Here is an 18,153-nt window from a genome sequence, read left to right on the forward strand (position 1 = left end):
ATCACATTTTTTGATATTATTTCATTTATGGGATTTATGGATAAAAAAGTTATTTTAAGATTTAAGCACGTATTTAATTTTTTAGAGTTCTTAGAAGATTATGAAATTAAAAAAAGAGAAGTACTTCCCTTAATTAACTAAATAGCCTAATAAATTATTAATTAAAAAAGAAGAATTATCTGCGTTTATGTCCCCGCAATTGTGGAATTTTCTCTCTTCATGCTGTTCAGTTGCTCGCCGTTCGTCACATTGAACGGATTGAAGAGAATTTTGTGCGATTTTCCAGTGCTTTTCCTCTTCTATCTCTAAAAAAAAGGTGCTTTAAAATGAGTTGTCCCTTCAATGGGTAAGTTTTGTGAATTAATAATGTAAGAAAATCATAATTTTGCAACATTTTTTGATAAAAAGAGAAATTCATTTAAAAAAATCATTGAAAAGTAGCTTCTACTAAAGTGTCTTAAAAACTCATTTATTCCCCTTGAAAATATTAACATTAAATAATTTAATTCTAAATATGCCAGAAAAACTCATAAAACCTTTTTTTTAAGAAAGAAAAAGTATTTTAAAAAAATCCATGAAGTATTTTACAACAAAAAATCACAGCTAAAATGCGAGGTTTGCAAAAAAAATGTCGCATGATCTTTAAGTAAAAAAAGCTTATCATAAAATGAAGTAAAAAAGAAATATAAATTACTATTAGTCTAATCTGTGTTGGTTGTTTTTCAGCGGTCCATCGCGTCTTGGTGGTGATGATCTCCCCGAGGAGGGAATGATGTACGGCGGTGAGTGCAAAAAAATGTAAAATTACACACGTGATAACATTTATAGACTTTTTAGACATTTAACATCAACGAATAAAACTTTTTCTTACTTAAAATTACTTGATATAGATATTAAAAATGGTTTAAAATGCGTTTAAAAGGTTTTAAAAGTTTTAATTAAATAAAAAAGACGCATGTATGCTCCATAACAAGTTGTTAGGGCTAATTAGTTTTATTTAAAGCTTTTAAAGGCCTTAATATAAACAAGAATGATTAATTTAATAAAATCGCACAAAATGTACGTTTCAGGTGACAAATTTTTTTCTGAACGTTCTGAGAATACATTTTCTTCTTCCTTTTTTTTATTGCTAAGTATTACATATTTATGTTTTCTTACCAGAATTTTATCTCTTTCTTTGTTAGAATCTTAAAACTAACTAATGATTTTTTTAAAATCTCAATTAGGCTATTTCTGCATGGAGACATTAAAGTCTATCAGTCTATCACTTTTTTTTCTTCTTATATTTTCAAATAAATAAAAATTAAGATCTTTATGCAGCTTCTAATTTCTTTTTTAGAATATCTCATGCTGGACAAAGTTCTAAATGCCCAAAGGCTCGTATCGGAGACTACAGGTGGCAAGGTTCATGATGAGCATCTCTTCATCATCACCCATCAAGGTATCTTTTTTCTCCATGACCTTCAAAAATTAAGAATTTCTAAAGAATATTTTATAATGTCTCAATTCGTAGCATATGAGCTGTGGTTCAAACAAATCCTCTATGAGTTTGACTCCATTCGGGACCTCTTTAAGGCGGATTGTATTGAGGAATCGAGGACGCTGGAGATTGTAAAACGCTTGAACCGTATTGTGCTTATTCTAAAGGTGAGAAGAGCAATTTGATATTCTTATGCTCTAGACGAGGCTACATGTAGTACGCACACTGAAGCCATACAAAAGAACAAGATGAATTGATTTTTTCCTTTGGTGGCCTTTGGTGACTTTCGCTGGTGGTTATTCAATGCCATCCATCATTATGCATTTATTTATGTTGCAGCTCCTCAATGAACAAATTCCCATCCTGGAGACAATGACCCCCTTGGATTTTATGGAGTTTCGCATGCACCTGGCCCCGGCATCAGGATTCCAAAGTTTGCAATTTCGATTGATGGAGAATAAATTGGGCGTGAAGATGGAGCATCGTGTCAAGTACAATCAGAACTATTCTGTTGTATTCGGGCAGGATCCAACAGCTGTTGAGAAGATCATGGAATCGCACAAGGAATCATCATTGCTGGATCTCGTGCAAAAATGGCTGGAGCGGACACCAGGACTTGAGGAAGATGGTTTTAATTTCTGGGGGAAATTCAAGGAGAGTGTGGATAAATTCTTGGAGCATGAACATGAGGAAGCTATGGTGAGAATTTTTTCTTTAAATATTTTATAAAGAAAAATATTTAAAGGATTTTTTTGTTGGCTCGCAGAAAGAACCGGATTTGTCCAGGAGAAACTATCGCTTGATGGATATTGAGATGCGAAGGGGTGTCTACAACTCCATCTTCGATTCAGCATCCCACGAGGCGCTTGTAATGCGTGGGGATCGTCGATTCAGCCACAAAGCCCTTCAGGGAGCCATCATGATCACATTCTATCGCGATGAGCCACGTTTCAGTCAACCACACCAGATTCTTGTTCTTCTCACTGATATTGATTCCCTCATTACAAAGTGGAGATGTGCGTGATGATCCTTATTTAATTTTCCGCCAGTTTGTGATTTTTCTGTTTCTCTTTGCAGACAATCATGTTACAATGGTCCAGAGGATGCTGGGATCCCAACAATTGGGCACTGGAGGCTCTTCCGGGTACCAATACTTGAGATCAACACTCAGCGATAGGTACAAAGTGTTCCTGGATCTTTTCAATTTGTCCACATTCTTGATTCCTCGCCATTGGATCCCACCACTTGACACCAAGCTCAATTGGAGTTTCAATGCTCCATCGGCTCCATCACTGAAGTGAAGTCCTTGGCCGGGAATCTCCTTTTTAAATTTCTGGAGGAAGGTGGGTAGGATGGGCTGGGAAGAAATTATGATCACAGCATAGACGTCGTTATTTTTCCAAAATAAAACGAATATTTTCAAAAAATCCCTCTTTCAATATTTCTTCAGCTACGACAATTGCTGTTGCAAGTGACGAAACTCCAAGGCATTCTAACCTCAATCTCCGTTTTAGAGGCTCAATCGAGATGGATTTTCTGTGAAGATTTTGTGAGAATAAATAGTGAAAATCATAAGAAAATGCTACATTCACTGCTAAAATATCGTAGCCTGTGGTCTTCCAAGTATCTAGGTGTTGTCCTTTCTGTGCGACATTACAGTAATTTGAAGAAATCATCAAATGCAGTTGAACTCCTTGAATCTTGGAGACAGAAGTTCACTGAACTTCAAATTCCGGAAGTCAAATCTTCCCTAGATAACATCCTTGGGTGTGTCCTTAAGCGAAGAAAGGTAATTGCTTTGAGTTTCCCTTAATTAATCTTAATTGATTTACTTACTTCCCTTCCAGGTGTATGGTTTGAGCGAGAGACGAGATTTAATTCTTACCCAGGAAGAAGTGAATGAATTTAACAGACTCTGCCACTGTCGTGAGGCACGTATGCCAATCCAGTACATTGTGGGTGAATGGGAATTTCGTGATCTTCACCTAAAAATGCAGCCACCTGTTTTTATTCCACGTCCGGAAACAGAAGGACTTGTTGAGTTGATTCTGAAGAAAAATAAATCAACAGAGTTTGTGAGATTTTTAGAGATTGGATGTGGATCTGGAGCTGTATCATTAGCACTCCTTAGTGCATTACCCAATGCAAAATGCAAGGCTGTAGATCAGAGCAGTATGGCTTGTTTCCTTACACTCAAGAATGCCATCAGTTTGAAGCTCTCAGATCGCATTTCTGTGTCCCAACATAAAGTAACTGATGAAATCAAGGATGAGGACTTTTGTGAGAAGTTTGATTTTATTGTATCAAATCCACCGTATGTTCCCACACGAGATCTCCTCAAAATTGACCCAGAGATACGATTGTGAGTTATTCTGAACTGATTTTGAAGCAAAAATGAATTTTTATTTAATTAATCTTGATCACTTTAGGTACGAAGACTTGCGTGCTTTGGACGGAGGTGAAGATGGGTTGAATGTAATAAAATCCATCCTAAGGGTTGCATCAAAATTCCTCAAGGATAACGGAACCATTTGGCTGGAAGTTGATTCATCCCACCCTCAAGTCATTGAAGAATATCTCAATATTCATCACAAGACGCTACAATTAAAATTCCTATCCAGCCATCGAGATATTTTTGATAAGGAGCGCTTCATTGAAATCAGAAGAGATCTCTAAAGACAATTTGTTCATACATCAGTTCGTTTTATTCTTATTTCTTTTTTTTATTTACAAGAATCATTGCAAAAACTTTTTTTTAGGGTAAATAAAAACAACTACATACGAGACCTAACGAGGATAGTTTGAATGTACAGGTATCAGTGGTTTTTTCACTTCTCTCATTTACTTTTCCTCATCTTCCCTACATGTTATTTTTACACAATATTTACAAATAACTTTTCTTAATTTGTTTTGAAATTTTTCTCACCACTCTCTCTCTGAATCTTCGGGATTTACGGAACTCTCCATCAAGCACACCATCATCTCTGTACGTCTTTGTAATTCTTTTGTGTATGGTTGCATATTTATCACAAAATTCTCTATATTATTAATTCAATTTAATGTATTTTTCAGTACATTAAGTTCGTTCGCCAATTTCTTGCCTAAGGCCATCATTTGCATTATGTTAATCTGCAAGAAGAAAAAAGAGGAGAATATTCATTCGCGTGCTCTCTTCGTTTTTAATTTCTTCTTGTTTTGTTACCTCTAAATCCGGATTCTCCTGAAGGGCCTTCTTTAGTATAGCCCCATCAGCAGAGAAGAGGAAGACCACGGGTATCGTCACATCATCCTTACCATCGCCCGACATTGCAAACATTGGTTGATTATCACTCGATGTGTTAGCAGTGTTGTCAATGATAATCACCGCCACGGCTCCAGCAGTCTGTGCAGCACGGGCCTTCTCAATGAACGTACAATCTCCCCGCTCTATTATTGCTATCCTGTTCTCGAGCGAGTTCTTTAAGGCTGCCAAAACATCATCCGTTAAAAAAACTCTTTTTAAAGTTCTTAAATGTGAAGGAGTCTATTCATTTTTGTTCCTTTCGTGATCTTATTAAAAAAAAACAGCTTAAGAAACTTCCTAAACCTCCTAATCATATAAAATCCTTCAAACAATGCCATATCGATAAAAAATCCTTATAATTTAAAACCACACCCACATTGTATTTTAATTTGCCTTTGAATGCATAAAGCATATGCTTCAATGCTCTAATTGATATTATATCTGAATACATTAAAATATTCATGATTCATCTTTGCAAAACTGTTTGATTCCTTAACGTCCTATAAAAAATCCTTCTAATGATGGTAAAAAGAAGAAAGGAGTTTATTCAGGCTTGTATGAAAGATGATCCTCTATCGCAGAACAATTTTAACCCATTCCATCTTGTAGAGGATCAAAAAACATTGAAGAATCGCGAGAGAACCTCCCCAAAATCCACTGGGATCACATCGAAAAGTGCAAATAAAAATTGCAAAAAAATTCAAATATTGCGACGCCATTTGACATTTTTTTCCCTATAAAAAATGTTTGAAAACTTTTTTGTAGACTTGTCGCTCATTTTCCGTGGAGTTTTTTTTTCTAGTCAAAATAAATGTTTATATTTTCGTTTCTGGAGTGATTTCTACATCTGAATCTGTGAAATCTTCTGCTCCTTGGAAGTCTGTGCATCTAATGATATTCTCAAAGCACTGAGAAAACAAACTAATTGCGAGTTTATTGCTGTGAATAATTTCATGAGACTTCCGGATGTCTTGACATTGCAGCCTCCTCGAGAGCGGATGCAACAAGGAGGAGGGCATAGAATCTCTGTTCACTGCCCATTGATTCAATTTCAATGCGTCGGAGCAAATCTTTCGCTTCCGGAAGCCCCAATATCTCCAGCAAAACCTCATGGGTATTCTGCAGAAAAGATCTCTGAGAGGCAAAATGAGAGTTGAGAATCACTTTTGTCAGCTCCAGGAAGTCATTGCTCTTGGGAAAGATGTATGGGAAGACGGTGATGAAGATTTTGTGGACTTGCTCAGTGTTCCAATCTCAGAAGGAGACTTTCAGGAGCAATGTCAGAAATGTCTTCCGTGCTGGTCATGATTTGCTTGATGACTCCGTCGAATGTTTTCGGATACTGACTACTAAACTGATTTCTACATCTGCTGAATCAGGTATATTGCGCTGGATGGGATTCAACTCGGTAAGATTTGCTTAAATTCTCACTGCCAAAGAGGCCCAAAAAAATGTAAAAAGATTTGTTTTGATTTGCAAGGGGCTGGTTCTATCAACCTCCCTCAGCTTAATTTCGCAGTGGATCACCTGATTCAGATGTAGAAATCACTCCAGAAACGAAAAAATAAACATTTATTTTGACTAGAAAAAAACTCTACAGAAAATGAGCGACAAGTCTACAGAAAACTTTTGAAACATTTTTTATAGGGAAAAAAACGTCGAATGGCGTCGCAATATTTGAATTTTTTTGCAATTTTTATTTGCACTTTTCGATGTGATCCCAGTGGATTTTGGGGAGTTTCTCTCGCGATTCTTCAATGTTTTTTGATCCTCTACAAGATGGAATGGGTTAAAATTGTTCTGCGATAGAGGATCATCCTTCATACAAGCCTGAATAAACTCCTTTATGTAATAAAAAAAAGGAGTCTATTCACTCTTGTTCGAATCATAGCACATTTAAATGTATAAATCAAAAAAAATCATCCTTGCACAAGGCTAAAACTTTAAATAAAGACCGAAAAAACTATCTTAGAGAAAACACATTATCATTTATTTGCAGCTGTCGCTAATAAAGTCAAAGTGAGATCTATGATGCATATGCTTCAGTGCTTCACTTAATGCTTTTTACCGGATAAAAAATTGAATAAATCTCCTTTTCAAAACTGTTTTTAAATTTATGAAAATCGAACCACAGGGAAAACCTCTTTCAAATTGATTCTATTGAAAGTAATAAAAATCGAACCAGTGGTATTTTAAAAGCACTTAAGATAATTATTTTGATCACAGTAGATATACTTCAGGTTCGTTATCAATATCGATTTTAATTAAAATCAGTCAAAAAAAAAAGTTTATTAAATTGATTCAAATTCTCGTTCAAATCAGACAAGCGGTTTTTTAAATTAATATTCTTCATTAACCCTTTAAGGTCCGCGATCAATTTAGCAAGCTGATTGAACTAAAAATAATTTTTATGGGTTCCTTTGAGCTCAAATAGGACATTTTTGGCAAAGAATTCCAACTCAAAAATTTTCGGTATTTTGTCCTTTCTGAATCCTGATCCTGTGAATCCTTGGGGATAGCCTCTCTTGTGATCATAAAATGATTAGGGATTACATAAAGACATTGTCTTGTACTAATTTGGACTCAATATTTATAAAATAACGACCCAATGGACCTTAAAGGGTTAAGATTAATATAAATTTAGTTATGAATGTACTCACCGGAACACAGGCGAAATGGCTCGGCGAGAACGGCTTTCTGATGGACGGATTGATCGTCTGTGAGTTCGGGACTAAAGTGACTAGGACCTGCCTTGAGAATTTCATAACTCCCATCGGATTTCTTCATGAAAACAGCTTGAAGTTGCATTGACGGACTACTAGCTTGTTGTTTTGACAATTCAACCATTTCTTGCATGAAAATAAGTCCCCTTTCGGCATCTTCCGGGGATTTTGCCTGCAGAAAGAGAATTTTTTTTAACTTGCTTAAAAAAAACAATTTTTAGAATAAAGAAAGAAAAGTTAAGACTTACATTGTAGAAACTATGGAGTAGCTGAACTTTTCCCTCACCTAGAGACACCATAGTGATACCCATGTCGTAGACAGTACGAAGATGATCAGCATTGCTAACTTGAAAGTCCTGAGCACGCAATCGCTTATTGTTTGACACACGGGGACAAATCCCCGTGACCAAATCCCGAATGGGTCGTCGAACTGTGTTGGGAAATAATTTATTTGGGCTCGGGCAGGAGCGCATAAAGTCCAACATGTGGTATTCATCTTCATCTTTAAAGTCCGCCGTGGTATTTGTGAATTGCCCCAGGGACAGTGGCAGGAGATGGGCTTCTGTGGTGAAGATGAAATCATCGAGATCAAGAATGAGTTCGGCATCATCGGCAAAGAGCAAGTAGAGATATTTGAAAGTTTCCGACAGCACAAATGAATCCATCCGGTCTTCATGCTTCCCCGTGCGCACATCATTCACAGCTGCATACCCACACGGGACCTTTGCGTGCTGCTGCAGTGTCCGGAGAACTTTCTTTCCCACTTGTAGGTAGTAGTGATCACCCGTGGCTTTGTACAGGAAGTACGTGGATTCAATGAATTCCGGACGTAGAGGATGCTGCCCCCAGTGAATTTGGAAGTCAAATGTAAACGCCTCGGGGATGAAGGTGTGCATTTGCATCACCTGATACAGCATTTCGTGTGTCTGTACAGCTGGCTTGAGGTCCCCCGTGAGGACCTGCAAGCCCGGCCAGAAAGCCAGCAGGGCATCCATGAAATTGCGTGATTTTGCATGAGGACGATGCATTAGGACATCCAGGAGCATTGGACCCTGACTTATGTACTTCATCACAGCATTGTAGTGCCTATTGAATCGTGCCAAGTATCTTTCATCTCCCAGAAGAACATACGACTGCAGAAAACATTAAAGAAAAAAAAATCAAGAGTTTTCTTACAACATAATTAAAAGAAAAAATGCAAAACATTTTCTTTTGCAACTCATGGTCATTTAAATTTAAAAAAAAACCAATAAAATCCAGTTTTGGAGATCTGGTTTTTTTGGCAATATATCTCGCGCAGCCACCAGTAAAAGTTAAGTAACTCACCTTCAGACAGTACTCGTAGTAGGAATCAATTCCGGCCCCAACACCGGAATCACGACGAATCCAATCGCCAGAATGAACATTGAGTGTGGTTCCCATGAGATCGGAGCCTCTGTGGCGTATCTTCCACAGAGCATCCATGGCAGCGTGTGCTTTAGCCTCGAAAATGGGCTCTCCGCTAAGTCGTGAGAGGGCGGCAAATTCCAGGAGGATTGTCCCTGCGCATGCTGTACACGTTTCCCGCGAATGCCGCAGCTCGTCGCTCTTCATGCCATCCCGTAGATTAACCCTGGCATGTGGGATACCCGTAGATGTATTGAAGGCAGGCAGGAGACGATAACCGAGATCTTTGGCCATCTCAAGGAGCTCCCCACGATACCACATCATTAAATTTGCTTCCTTCTGAATATACTCTGCAAGGATATGAGCCGACAGGAGACCTCTGTGGGGAGAAATAAATCATTTTTAGATCCTTCATCACTCTAAAGTGGATTAATTGTCCTTACCCAATCATTCGGATGTTTGTCTCAAAAACGGACACAATGATATTGCTGTCAAAGGAAACATTCTGGATAACGAGCTTTACGGCATGCTCAAACTCCTCCAGATCTCCGAGGATCACCAACGTGTCCAGTGTGTCCACGAGAGTCATTGAAAAGCTGTAAGAAAGTTAGTTTCTCTCTTGAATTTTCAAGCAAAAATAATGCGAAGGACACACAGAGAAGTATTGCAGAATGCTCGTATTCTCTGCCAAATTTACTATCAATTTGCACAAAATTTGCAAATAGCATCTTCACGAATGACGCAAATAGAATTAATTATACTGCAAGAAAGCTTTTGTGCAATTTCTTTGCATACGTTGCATAAAAATGATGAATAAGTTTTCAGATAAATTGATTAATTTCAATATTTATCTACATTTGAGAATTTCAAACGAGTCCCGATTGGGAGCACCTCTTTGTGGCGCTCTCTGAGGCTTTTACTCACTTTCCAAGCACATCATCCATATCCCCCCGTGATGGGGTTATCCCCCTGTAGCGTCCAGCACAACTCAGGGGCATCAGCTCATCCGCAGGAAAGGCATTTTCGAGGTACGCACGATAGCCATGATAGAACATATCTCGGGCTTCCTCCCTGGAAGAAAAAACACGGATTTCATCATCTCTAAACGTCTCAACACATGAATGCAACTCACTTGAGCATATTCCGCTCCTTCGTGGACATATTTTCCGTGGGGATCCCATCAGAATCTGCCACGGCAGACGCTGCTATAAGCGAGAACACCAGAAGCCTCGTCGTGTACCGGTCCATTCTTCACTATTTCATTACACTTAATATGTCTGTGCTTCAACAGTTTGTACACCTGAATTTCCAACTAAAATTAATCATTTATTATTATAATAAAAAAAAATTCACTTTTTCATTGGAAAAAATATTTTCTGACGTGTTTTTCTAATGTCAGAAGCGTTTTGGTTGAGGTTATGGGAAACTCAACGAAACATAACGAATGTAACGAAAATTTTCCGTTTAGTTTTTCAAAATTTTTGTGTTTTTTTTTCCAACCGGATGTGATTTTTCTTTTCCAGGAAGTGACACTGCCCCTACTGTCCAGGTAAGCTAGAAAAAAAACGTACAATTGATACAATTTGTTTCAATGCCTGAGAAAATTGAAAAATCAAAACAGCCGCCTGTTTTTTACGGCGAAAACTCCCAAGCTTTTTGGAGCAAACGGCTTTTTCGCGGGAAAATCGAATAATGGCGCTAAAATTGCTACCTGCCCACATAATTTGGGGGTAATTAAAACAACCCCCATAATTACATTAATTTACCCTGCCCCACAACTTCGCGCTTGCTTATAAATCTCTGGTCATTCCGTGGAAAAGTCTCTTGTTGGAAAAATTTCTGTAAAATGGTGCAAAGGATAAATTCAGGAATGAAATTCCAGGACTTCAGGAGTGCTCTGTGGAAGTCACTCATTGAATACTTCGAAACGAGTAATCTCCATGGGTACAGGGAGTTTGTCAATGGAGACAGCTTCTGGGTGCGGAGGATAATTTGCATTTGGATGCCCATCTTTGCCACAGCATGGGGTATACAGCTCGTGCTCTATGAATACAATTTCTTCGTATCAAATCCCATGATTACCACCCTCATATCCAATCAGTATCCTGCCTACAATTTCCCCTTTCCTGCCGTTGCAATTTGTCCAAATAATAAAATTAGCAAAACTGCAGCATGGCGGTATGCTCAAGAATTGTGAGTAAAAAGGACGCTCTGCGGGCGCCATTTTGTTTTTGCTATGAAATCAGTTTAAAAATTTTCAGGCATAACCGATCAGATGGAGCTAGATCAGTGGAGTTTATTTATGAGCAGCTAAAGTACTTGGGTCATTTGATTGATGCCCAAGATCCAGATCCGAGCGCTGGTGTTTGGCTTCAGGAATTCATTGATAGGTACGAAGTGCCCAGCGCTTCGGGATGGAGCGATATCAAGGGCTTGATGTCACGGCTACAACCGGATTGCGACAATATCCTCCTGAAATGTATCTACGAGGAGAAGGTCATTGACTGCAAGACGCGCTTTGTACGACGACTCACAATTGAGGGATATTGCTGCACCTTCAACTACCTCCGTCGAACTGAGGATTACAAGACAGATCCAACGCTAATCTATCCAAAGCTCACGGGCATCGGGAAGGGCGTCACAATTGTTCTCAATGCATCAACAGATGACTACCATTTCCCCCTCTTTACCAATGATGGCTTCAACGTCCACGTTTTCTACTCCCACGACTACCCAGATCCATCTGCAGGGCTGATAATTAAGCGCTTCGTTGCACCTCTAATGGAATCCTTCATCCAGCTGCGAGTCATCATTGTCAAGGCTCTGGATAATGTTCACTTCTTCACAGAATATCAGGTTTGTTAATTCATTTTCTTGTCCACTTCCGGAAGTCAAAGAAAGATGCTAATTTGCAATTCCATCAGCGTGGATGCCGCTTCCCAGCAGACCTCTCAAAGGAATACAACAGATTCTACAGCTACAGTGATTGCTTGGTCAAGTGCCGCATCCACAGCTTGGCAGCTCTCTGTGGATGTATTCCTTTCTACTTACCTCGTAATTTTCAGGATCCCATTATGGTGTCAAGTCCCACGTGTAATCTCAATCATCTCCAGTGCCTCGATAGGTACAGAGGTAAACTGCATACAGAATGTTCAATCTTGCAGATGCTTTACATTAATATTTTTACACAGTTAAGGTGCGCATCTATCGCCCAAAGATTACAGCGGTTCAAGGATTAGAACGTGAACTTGAGGACTCAATTGATTGTCCCGAATGCCTTCCTCTCTGCTCCTACGTCCGCTATAACGTCGATCAAACGGATTCCTTCATCTCGCCTGATCCCAAAAATCGTCCAGCTGATGGACTCCTCGAGGGCTACCACAATGTGTCGCGCGTCTCCATTGTCAAGGTCTATTTTGCAAATTCCGACTCAATTCTCTACCATCAAACTGTCCGGAATACCTGGTATGGACTCCTTAGCAATCTCGGAGGGACTCTCGGGCTCTGCGTTGGATTTTCTCTTGTGAGCGTTTTGGAATTCCTCTATCACATGTCTTTTCGTGTTTACCGGGAGTTGTATCCCGTGGAAAAGCATGAAACACGAGACCGGATGTCCTACAAGGAAATGGAGAAGATTCTCAACAAGAAATTGAAATTTTAAGGATCAACCACAAAATTCTTAATTTACAATTTTCACACAATTTCACAACAAATTAGCAGATAATGGGCTCTCTATGAAAATTTTATCGGAAAGCAGAAAGAATTAGCGAGATATCACGGAGGATTGATAAAAAAATAAAAACGTTGGGGAGTCACTCAGCAAAAATTCCCTCCACCACAAATCTCAGCATGATGTATCGTAGCCTGGGCATTGATTCATTACTTGATTAACTTCTGTGCATTTCGCGGGGTCTCATCAATTTCCCACCCATCGCTCATCAGAAAGACATCTTTTGCGCTGTCGCCCCAAAAGGAAAATTGAGTAGTAATTCCACAATGTGGCTACTTGTGCGGGCTGTAGCCCTTTTGGTGTTTGTGTGCCTCGTGGGTGTGACAAGGTGTGAGCAGGATGTGAAGTATCGTGTGTTTGAGGAACAACCACAACCCACCAATGCTGCCCACAACAATGCCTGGATGGTTGTGGCAATAATCTTCATTGTTCTCTTTGTTCTCCTGGCGGGATTTTGCGTCTACCTCTGCTACATGCGACACAAGCGTATGCAGGAGCTCTACGATGCGCAAAATATGGCCAGGATACGCCATCAGGAGTACATTTCACATAAAACAGCATACGAAGGACGCCATTACATGTAAACTTAATACACTGGCTGTTGCTGTTCCCTGGAGTGAGGCGTCGTCTTCATAGGGCGGCTTATCAGTGGAATATTTCTTAGGTGTGTGGGGGGATGTCTACGGATTACGTGGGATTTATAATTTAATTGTGTCCAAATCATGGCATATCTTTGGGTATTCCAAGGAATGGTAGCGTCACTATTACATTCCAAGAAGTTTAGTTTTTGTTGTTGATGTAATCATGTAGCATAATGTTTAGCTGTGTTATATTTCTCATTATGTAGTTCTTGGTGTTTTACAATAAATCTTTATTAATTATTAAAATAAATTCTTTAAAGAAGAAGTTATTTTATTTTACTCGAATTTAATTCATTTCAATTGATGATCAAAATCTAATTCCGTCGATTTTAGGTTATTGATCAACCCACGCTGTTGCGAAAGGCAGCCATATTGAATTTGAATGAATCAAAACTAAAAATCAAACAAAAAATTCCAAGAAAACGTCCAATTCAGCCATTTTATGGAGCATGACGTTCTACGAAAGTTCTAAATAAAGTGTCACACACTAATTATAAAGTATGTAAAAAGAATGCGCGATATCAAAATCAAATCAATCACATCTTTTTTAGCATCCGAACACGCAATCGTAAAAACTGATATGAAAAATCCTTGTGGTTGATTATTTCACACCGCAAAGACACTTCTTGTCTGGTTGCCGAAATCAGTGTGGAGTTTGATTTCAATCAATACATCAGTGGGCAAACACTTGCTCTTTGCGGCTTTTCTGTTTTTATCGGGGTTTCGATTGAACAAGTAAGATGGGGATTGTGCTCCGGATAGTCGTCTTGTGTGTCGTAATTGCTGCTGTTGTGCAATGTGAATATCCTTCCGAGGATGCGAGGATTACGCTGAGGAAATTGCGGCAATTACCACCGATTCCAGAATGGCCACCAGGTACGGAGAGTCCGGATAATCCGATTGATCCAGAAGTTGATGGAGGAGTCATTCCGGATTGGCCACCAACATCAGAACCACCACCCACCGATAATGCAGCTAACGATTCCTCAGCAGCATGGATGGTCACGGCTATTGTATTTATTGTTCTCTTCGTGATTGCAGGTAAAAAGGATGCATAAATTAATTTTTAAACAGTGCAACCAGGACCTAGAATTAATATTTTTAATCTTCTGTTTTATAACAATATATCCCAACCAAAAATTTTCACTAAAATGCTTATAATGATTTGTTCATTAAGCTTATTTAATTGAAACTATATGTATATCAAATATGTTATTCGCTCTGTAATGTAGTTTTAATGATGAATAAATTACTTTACTACTACTAATTGCGGTTTGTTTAAATCTGCGCTGTATCCTTCCGCTAAAAAAAATAATTATTAAAATCTGACTGCAAAGAACCCATTTAAATGGAAGAAAAATTTGCGATCATTGTTAAGGATTTTCTTCCCTTTTCTCGTATAGATCAGCAGGTAATGAAATTTGCGGTAGACACAGTTTTATCAGTTCTAGTTTGAAATTATTTTTTAAATCAATTTATTGCAAAAAAAGGAAAAATCGATAAGTTGAGAATAATAACGTAAAGTACTTATATATAGTGATCATTCGGTTTTGAAGATCATTTGACAGAAGACTAAGAAAACCAAGAAAACCCGATTTTATATTAATTTTCTCGATTTTATTTTTTTTATATACAAAAGTTCTTTTTTTCTGTATCTTTTGTAAATCTTTTAACTTGGTTGCATTTTTTTTTAATATTTCATTAATTTTTAATTATTTTGTAATATTTTCTTTTCAGTGGGAATCTGCATTTACATGTTTGCTACCCTCCCACCTCGTTACAGCAACAACAAGACGTTCACATTGCCTAGGGTTAACACTCCAGCGCACTAAAAACTGAAGGTCCCAGCCTTTCCAGTTTATCTTAATTTTACGTTTTTTCGTACCATAGAATTTTTTATTAAGAATTGTAAAATGATTCTAAAAAGAAATTTAAGATATTTTAATGTTTTCATTGTTCAAATTAATTCATTCATCATCAATAATATTGATTTATGCATAAATTTTTGATTTTTTTTAAAAATAATTTTTATTTTCCTCCGACATTTTGTGCCATTGATAAAACTCAATCATTTTTTTTCCACAAATAATCTGATGAGCTACCAAAATTAATGATCACCTATTTTAAGTAAGAAAAATCAGTCAAATTAAGATTAAAATCAACAATAATTTGTAAAATTCTTTTTTTATTCCCCCCAATTGTCCACGCATCCCTCAAGAGACTCAAGAATATCTATCTTCCTCTCAATTCAATCAAGGGACTAATTGAGCTTTTCTTTTACTTACGTGAGATTGTAAAGAAAACTCTTTGCATTTTATCAGTCATTGAAGTGGTTGCTCTCCCACCAATAAACCAATAATTGATCTGATTATTGAACACTAAGATACGGGGCGTGTAAATTGGATTTTGTGGAGACTTCTTGTCAGTACTTTGGTGAGCGTAGAGAAAAGAAGGTGCTGCTCCTTCGTCATGTTATCTTTTAAAAAAAAAGTGCTTGCGCAGCTTGCGCTTAATCTTCTCGTTGCAAATTATGTGGGATTTGTGGTGGCTCAGGAACCGCAATACTGTGAGATCATCGATTTTTCAAGTGAGGATGCTTTCGCAATGGAGGCATGTGAAACAGGAACGGAATTTTCCTGGACTACCTATGAAGATCTCGCAGAAGAAGATCAAATTCCTTTGCTTCGACCTGAGTCAGTGGGACTTTTGAAGGCTACTGGATCATTTTGTGGTGTTGTGCCAAGTGAGATAACGTTCACCGTAGATTCAGGCTTCATCATTCCAATGTACTCCAAAACACCGATGAATATATTAGTCGAAGCAGAAAATGAAGAGAACAAAATATTGGATATAGAAATATCTTTAAATCCTAATGAATGGTTTTATTTGCGCTTAGAGGGCATGTTTGATGAAAATTCTGTTGGTTTACCTGGAGTATATAAGGTATGATACTTACTTTTAAAATATCTTTAATTATTGAGTTATAGAAATATCGGAAATATCACATAACAATCCTTCGTAAATGTGGGGGAAACAATGGAAAATTCAGAAGAAGGAAAAATAATTTTTGTAAAAAAAAGAACTCACACACTTTTCAAACCGTTATCAGGTGACATGAATGATTAGGAAAAGGTTGATAATTAATCAGAAAGAAAAGGTGAATCATTGACTGCGTTTCTTTAACACTCCTTCACTTTTTTCTAAACTTAAAATGATCAAAGTTTTGTAAAAAACTCTTTTAGCTTTTTTTTAAATTAAATCTCTTCATCATTTTGTATGTCTTGTACTGCAAATTCTTGCAAGTTCTGTAACAGATTTTTAAAAACACTTAACAAAAAAAAAACAGGATTTGAAAATCATTTCAATGAAATAAAAATTCGATATAATGTTGGCCTGTTCTTTTCGTTGTTTCGATTTTGATGGGATTCTTCATCAGAACTATCTGGATCTACGACAATTACATATTTATTTCATTTTCATTTAATTAATTCTTTTAACAATTTAAAGAAAATTAACAGAATGTTCATTTTTTTAATAGATCAAATTATTAGCGAAAGAGGATTTTGAGGATGAGACCGTATACATTGATTTTATTCAAGTATTCAATACGGATTACACTGATGAGGAATGTATTCCAAGGGAACTCGTTGATCCCACTGATCCAACTGATCCAACTGATCCAACTGACCCAACTACAGAAGAACCAACTACCGAAGCCACGGACGAACCTACCACTGAAGTAACCGATGAACCTACAACTGAAGTAACGGATGAACCAACCACTGAAGTAACGGATGAACCAACCACTGAAGTAACGGATGAACCAACTACTGAAGAAACTGATGCACCCACAACCGAACAAACTGATGCACCCACAACCGAAGAAACTGATGCACCAACAACTAACCCAACGGAAGCTCCAACAGATCCTCCAACACTTCCAGAACCTGAACAACCTGAAAATGAGTGGAAAGTCGTTGCTGCAGTTTTCATATCCTTATTCTGTGGAGCCTGTGTTCTGATAATGCTCCTCATCTTTAAGCCGTTCTTCATAAAACCCACTCCGGCGTCCAGTAATCTCGTTACCAACGAGCATCCAATGTCCCGAACAACTCTCCCACGATTGCAAGTTGATTCAGGATCATCTGGAATATCTGGCGTTAACCGGGAAGCTGAAACAAGCTGGCCATAAAATGTTTTGCCTGGCATGAAGATTGATATAAATCTTTGGATATTATTTACCTACATTTTATTAAATCAATACTACGTAAAAGAAGACATACTCATATACCAGGAGTCCCTTATATCCGATTTTTTCAATGGAATGTCGGGAATAAAGTTTTTAAAATAAAATTTATATTTTGTTAAAATTAAATGTTTTTTTTTTTGAGAATCTGATAACACCTACAGAGGGGAAATTCTACCAAACATGCGTGTTTCGTTTAGTATCATTTACCCGCCATAGAGAAATATAAATGTCTCACGTGAAAATAATTCTAGGTGTGTCCCAATCGCTGATTGCATTCCATTCTTCTGAATTGAGGGACTTTGGAAGGAAATAAAAGTGTAATAAAAACAGAAAAATAATTTTTAATGATCCTGTAAAAGCATTTTTGGGGGTACACGTGTCTTTTACCTCGTAATCATGCCGTATCAACTTGTATATAATTCGTAGGTTCAGCATCATACAATGTAGCCAACATGGGAGTTGGGTATATAATTAAACAAGCAAAAGCGCTACTTAAGTATACTTCCACCTACTAAACCATGCAAGAGGTATTTGTTATCAAGCATTCCTTTTTTTTTTCTTCTACTGATTACAGCACAAGAATAAATGCGGTGTGTAAAGTGGAGTCCAGCTCCGTATACGTAAAATCAGCAATATTTTCTCAGATGATAAAAAGCACCCA

General features: G+C 37.6%; 6 protein-coding genes across 6 annotated transcripts; 5 read left to right on the forward strand and 1 right to left on the reverse strand.

Moving 5' to 3' along the window:
• Positions 1 to 212: 212 nt before the first annotated feature.
• LOC129796830 (tryptophan 2,3-dioxygenase) lies at positions 213 to 2,907 on the forward strand. Its single transcript, XM_055838945.1, has 7 exons — positions 213 to 346; positions 727 to 782; positions 1,340 to 1,441; positions 1,514 to 1,647; positions 1,820 to 2,179; positions 2,247 to 2,496; positions 2,558 to 2,907. Exons 1-7 carry the CDS (start codon positions 327 to 329, stop codon positions 2,779 to 2,781), a joined length of 1,146 nt encoding a protein of 381 aa, XP_055694920.1. The 5' UTR covers positions 213 to 326; the 3' UTR covers positions 2,782 to 2,907.
• A 63-nt stretch (positions 2,908 to 2,970) lies between these two features.
• On the forward strand, positions 2,971 to 4,271 carry LOC129796848 (MTRF1L release factor glutamine methyltransferase). Its single transcript, XM_055838964.1, has 3 exons — positions 2,971 to 3,269; positions 3,328 to 3,842; positions 3,910 to 4,271. The coding sequence occupies exons 1-3, from the start codon at positions 3,060 to 3,062 to the stop codon at positions 4,154 to 4,156; spliced, it is 972 nt and encodes a 323-aa protein (XP_055694939.1). The 5' UTR covers positions 2,971 to 3,059; the 3' UTR covers positions 4,157 to 4,271.
• On the reverse strand, positions 4,163 to 10,284 carry LOC129796777 (ER degradation-enhancing alpha-mannosidase-like protein 3). Its single transcript, XM_055838854.1, has 8 exons — positions 10,005 to 10,284; positions 9,797 to 9,943; positions 9,316 to 9,468; positions 8,813 to 9,251; positions 7,735 to 8,619; positions 7,424 to 7,658; positions 4,683 to 4,945; positions 4,163 to 4,609 (listed from the first exon to the last, which is right to left on the reverse strand). The coding sequence occupies exons 1-8, from the start codon at positions 10,118 to 10,120 to the stop codon at positions 4,532 to 4,534; spliced, it is 2,316 nt and encodes a 771-aa protein (XP_055694829.1). The 5' UTR covers positions 10,121 to 10,284; the 3' UTR covers positions 4,163 to 4,531.
• A 434-nt stretch (positions 10,285 to 10,718) lies between these two features.
• On the forward strand, positions 10,719 to 12,533 carry LOC129786969 (sodium channel protein Nach-like). Its single transcript, XM_055822236.1, has 4 exons — positions 10,719 to 11,065; positions 11,134 to 11,728; positions 11,797 to 12,022; positions 12,097 to 12,533. The coding sequence occupies exons 1-4, from the start codon at positions 10,719 to 10,721 to the stop codon at positions 12,531 to 12,533; spliced, it is 1,605 nt and encodes a 534-aa protein (XP_055678211.1).
• Positions 12,534 to 13,888: 1,355 nt separating this feature from the next.
• Positions 13,889 to 15,420, forward strand: LOC129796897 (uncharacterized). The gene is made up of 2 exons (XM_055839032.1): positions 13,889 to 14,284; positions 14,981 to 15,420. Exons 1-2 carry the CDS (start codon positions 13,984 to 13,986, stop codon positions 15,073 to 15,075), a joined length of 396 nt encoding a protein of 131 aa, XP_055695007.1. The 5' UTR covers positions 13,889 to 13,983; the 3' UTR covers positions 15,076 to 15,420.
• Positions 15,421 to 15,667: 247 nt separating this feature from the next.
• Positions 15,668 to 17,613, forward strand: LOC129796832 (uncharacterized). Its single transcript, XM_055838947.1, has 2 exons — positions 15,668 to 16,186; positions 16,782 to 17,613. Exons 1-2 carry the CDS (start codon positions 15,713 to 15,715, stop codon positions 17,433 to 17,435), a joined length of 1,128 nt encoding a protein of 375 aa, XP_055694922.1. The 5' UTR covers positions 15,668 to 15,712; the 3' UTR covers positions 17,436 to 17,613.
• Positions 17,614 to 18,153: the final 540 nt, after the last annotated feature.

Source organism: Lutzomyia longipalpis, chromosome 1 (genome assembly GCF_024334085.1).
Source record: "Lutzomyia longipalpis isolate SR_M1_2022 chromosome 1, ASM2433408v1".
Lineage (NCBI taxonomy): Eukaryota > Metazoa > Arthropoda > Insecta > Diptera > Psychodidae > Lutzomyia > Lutzomyia longipalpis.

Bases quoted from the DNA above. Each gene is read 5' to 3' on its own strand.
- LOC129796830 (XM_055838945.1), top strand. From the start codon at position 327: ATGAGTTGTCCCTTCAATGG. The intron at 783-1,339 runs GTGAGTGCAAAA...TTTCTTTTTTAG, and splicing joins GGAGGGAATGATGTACGGCG to AATATCTCATGCTGGACAAA. The intron at 2,497-2,557 runs GTGCGTGATGAT...TTCTCTTTGCAG, and splicing joins CCTCATTACAAAGTGGAGAT to ACAATCATGTTACAATGGTC.
- LOC129796848 (XM_055838964.1), top strand. From the start codon at position 3,060: ATGCTACATTCACTGCTAAAATATCGTAGCCTGTGGTCTTCCAAGTAT. The intron at 3,270-3,327 runs GTAATTGCTTTG...CTTCCCTTCCAG, and splicing joins GTGTCCTTAAGCGAAGAAAG to GTGTATGGTTTGAGCGAGAG. The intron at 3,843-3,909 runs GTGAGTTATTCT...TGATCACTTTAG, and splicing joins ATTGACCCAGAGATACGATT to GTACGAAGACTTGCGTGCTT.
- LOC129796777 (XM_055838854.1), bottom strand. From the start codon at position 10,120: ATGGACCGGTACACGACGAGGCTTCTGGTGTTCTCGCTTATAGCAGCG. The intron at 9,469-9,796 runs GTGAGTAAAAGC...ACTTTCTTACAG, and splicing joins ATGGATGATGTGCTTGGAAA to CTTTTCAATGACTCTCGTGG. The intron at 7,659-7,734 runs GTAAGTCTTAAC...CTCTTTCTGCAG, and splicing joins TACTCCATAGTTTCTACAAT to GCAAAATCCCCGGAAGATGC.
- LOC129786969 (XM_055822236.1), top strand. From the start codon at position 10,719: ATGGTGCAAAGGATAAATTCAGGAATGAAATTCCAGGACTTCAGGAGT. The intron at 11,066-11,133 runs GTGAGTAAAAAG...AAAAATTTTCAG, and splicing joins TGGCGGTATGCTCAAGAATT to GCATAACCGATCAGATGGAG. The intron at 12,023-12,096 runs GTTCAATCTTGC...CAAAGATTACAG, and splicing joins AGGTAAACTGCATACAGAAT to CGGTTCAAGGATTAGAACGT.
- LOC129796897 (XM_055839032.1), top strand. From the start codon at position 13,984: ATGGGGATTGTGCTCCGGATAGTCGTCTTGTGTGTCGTAATTGCTGCT. The intron at 14,285-14,980 runs GTAAAAAGGATG...TTTTCTTTTCAG, and splicing joins TGTTCTCTTCGTGATTGCAG to TGGGAATCTGCATTTACATG.
- LOC129796832 (XM_055838947.1), top strand. From the start codon at position 15,713: ATGTTATCTTTTAAAAAAAAAGTGCTTGCGCAGCTTGCGCTTAATCTT. The intron at 16,187-16,781 runs GTATGATACTTA...TTTTTTTAATAG, and splicing joins GTTTACCTGGAGTATATAAG to ATCAAATTATTAGCGAAAGA.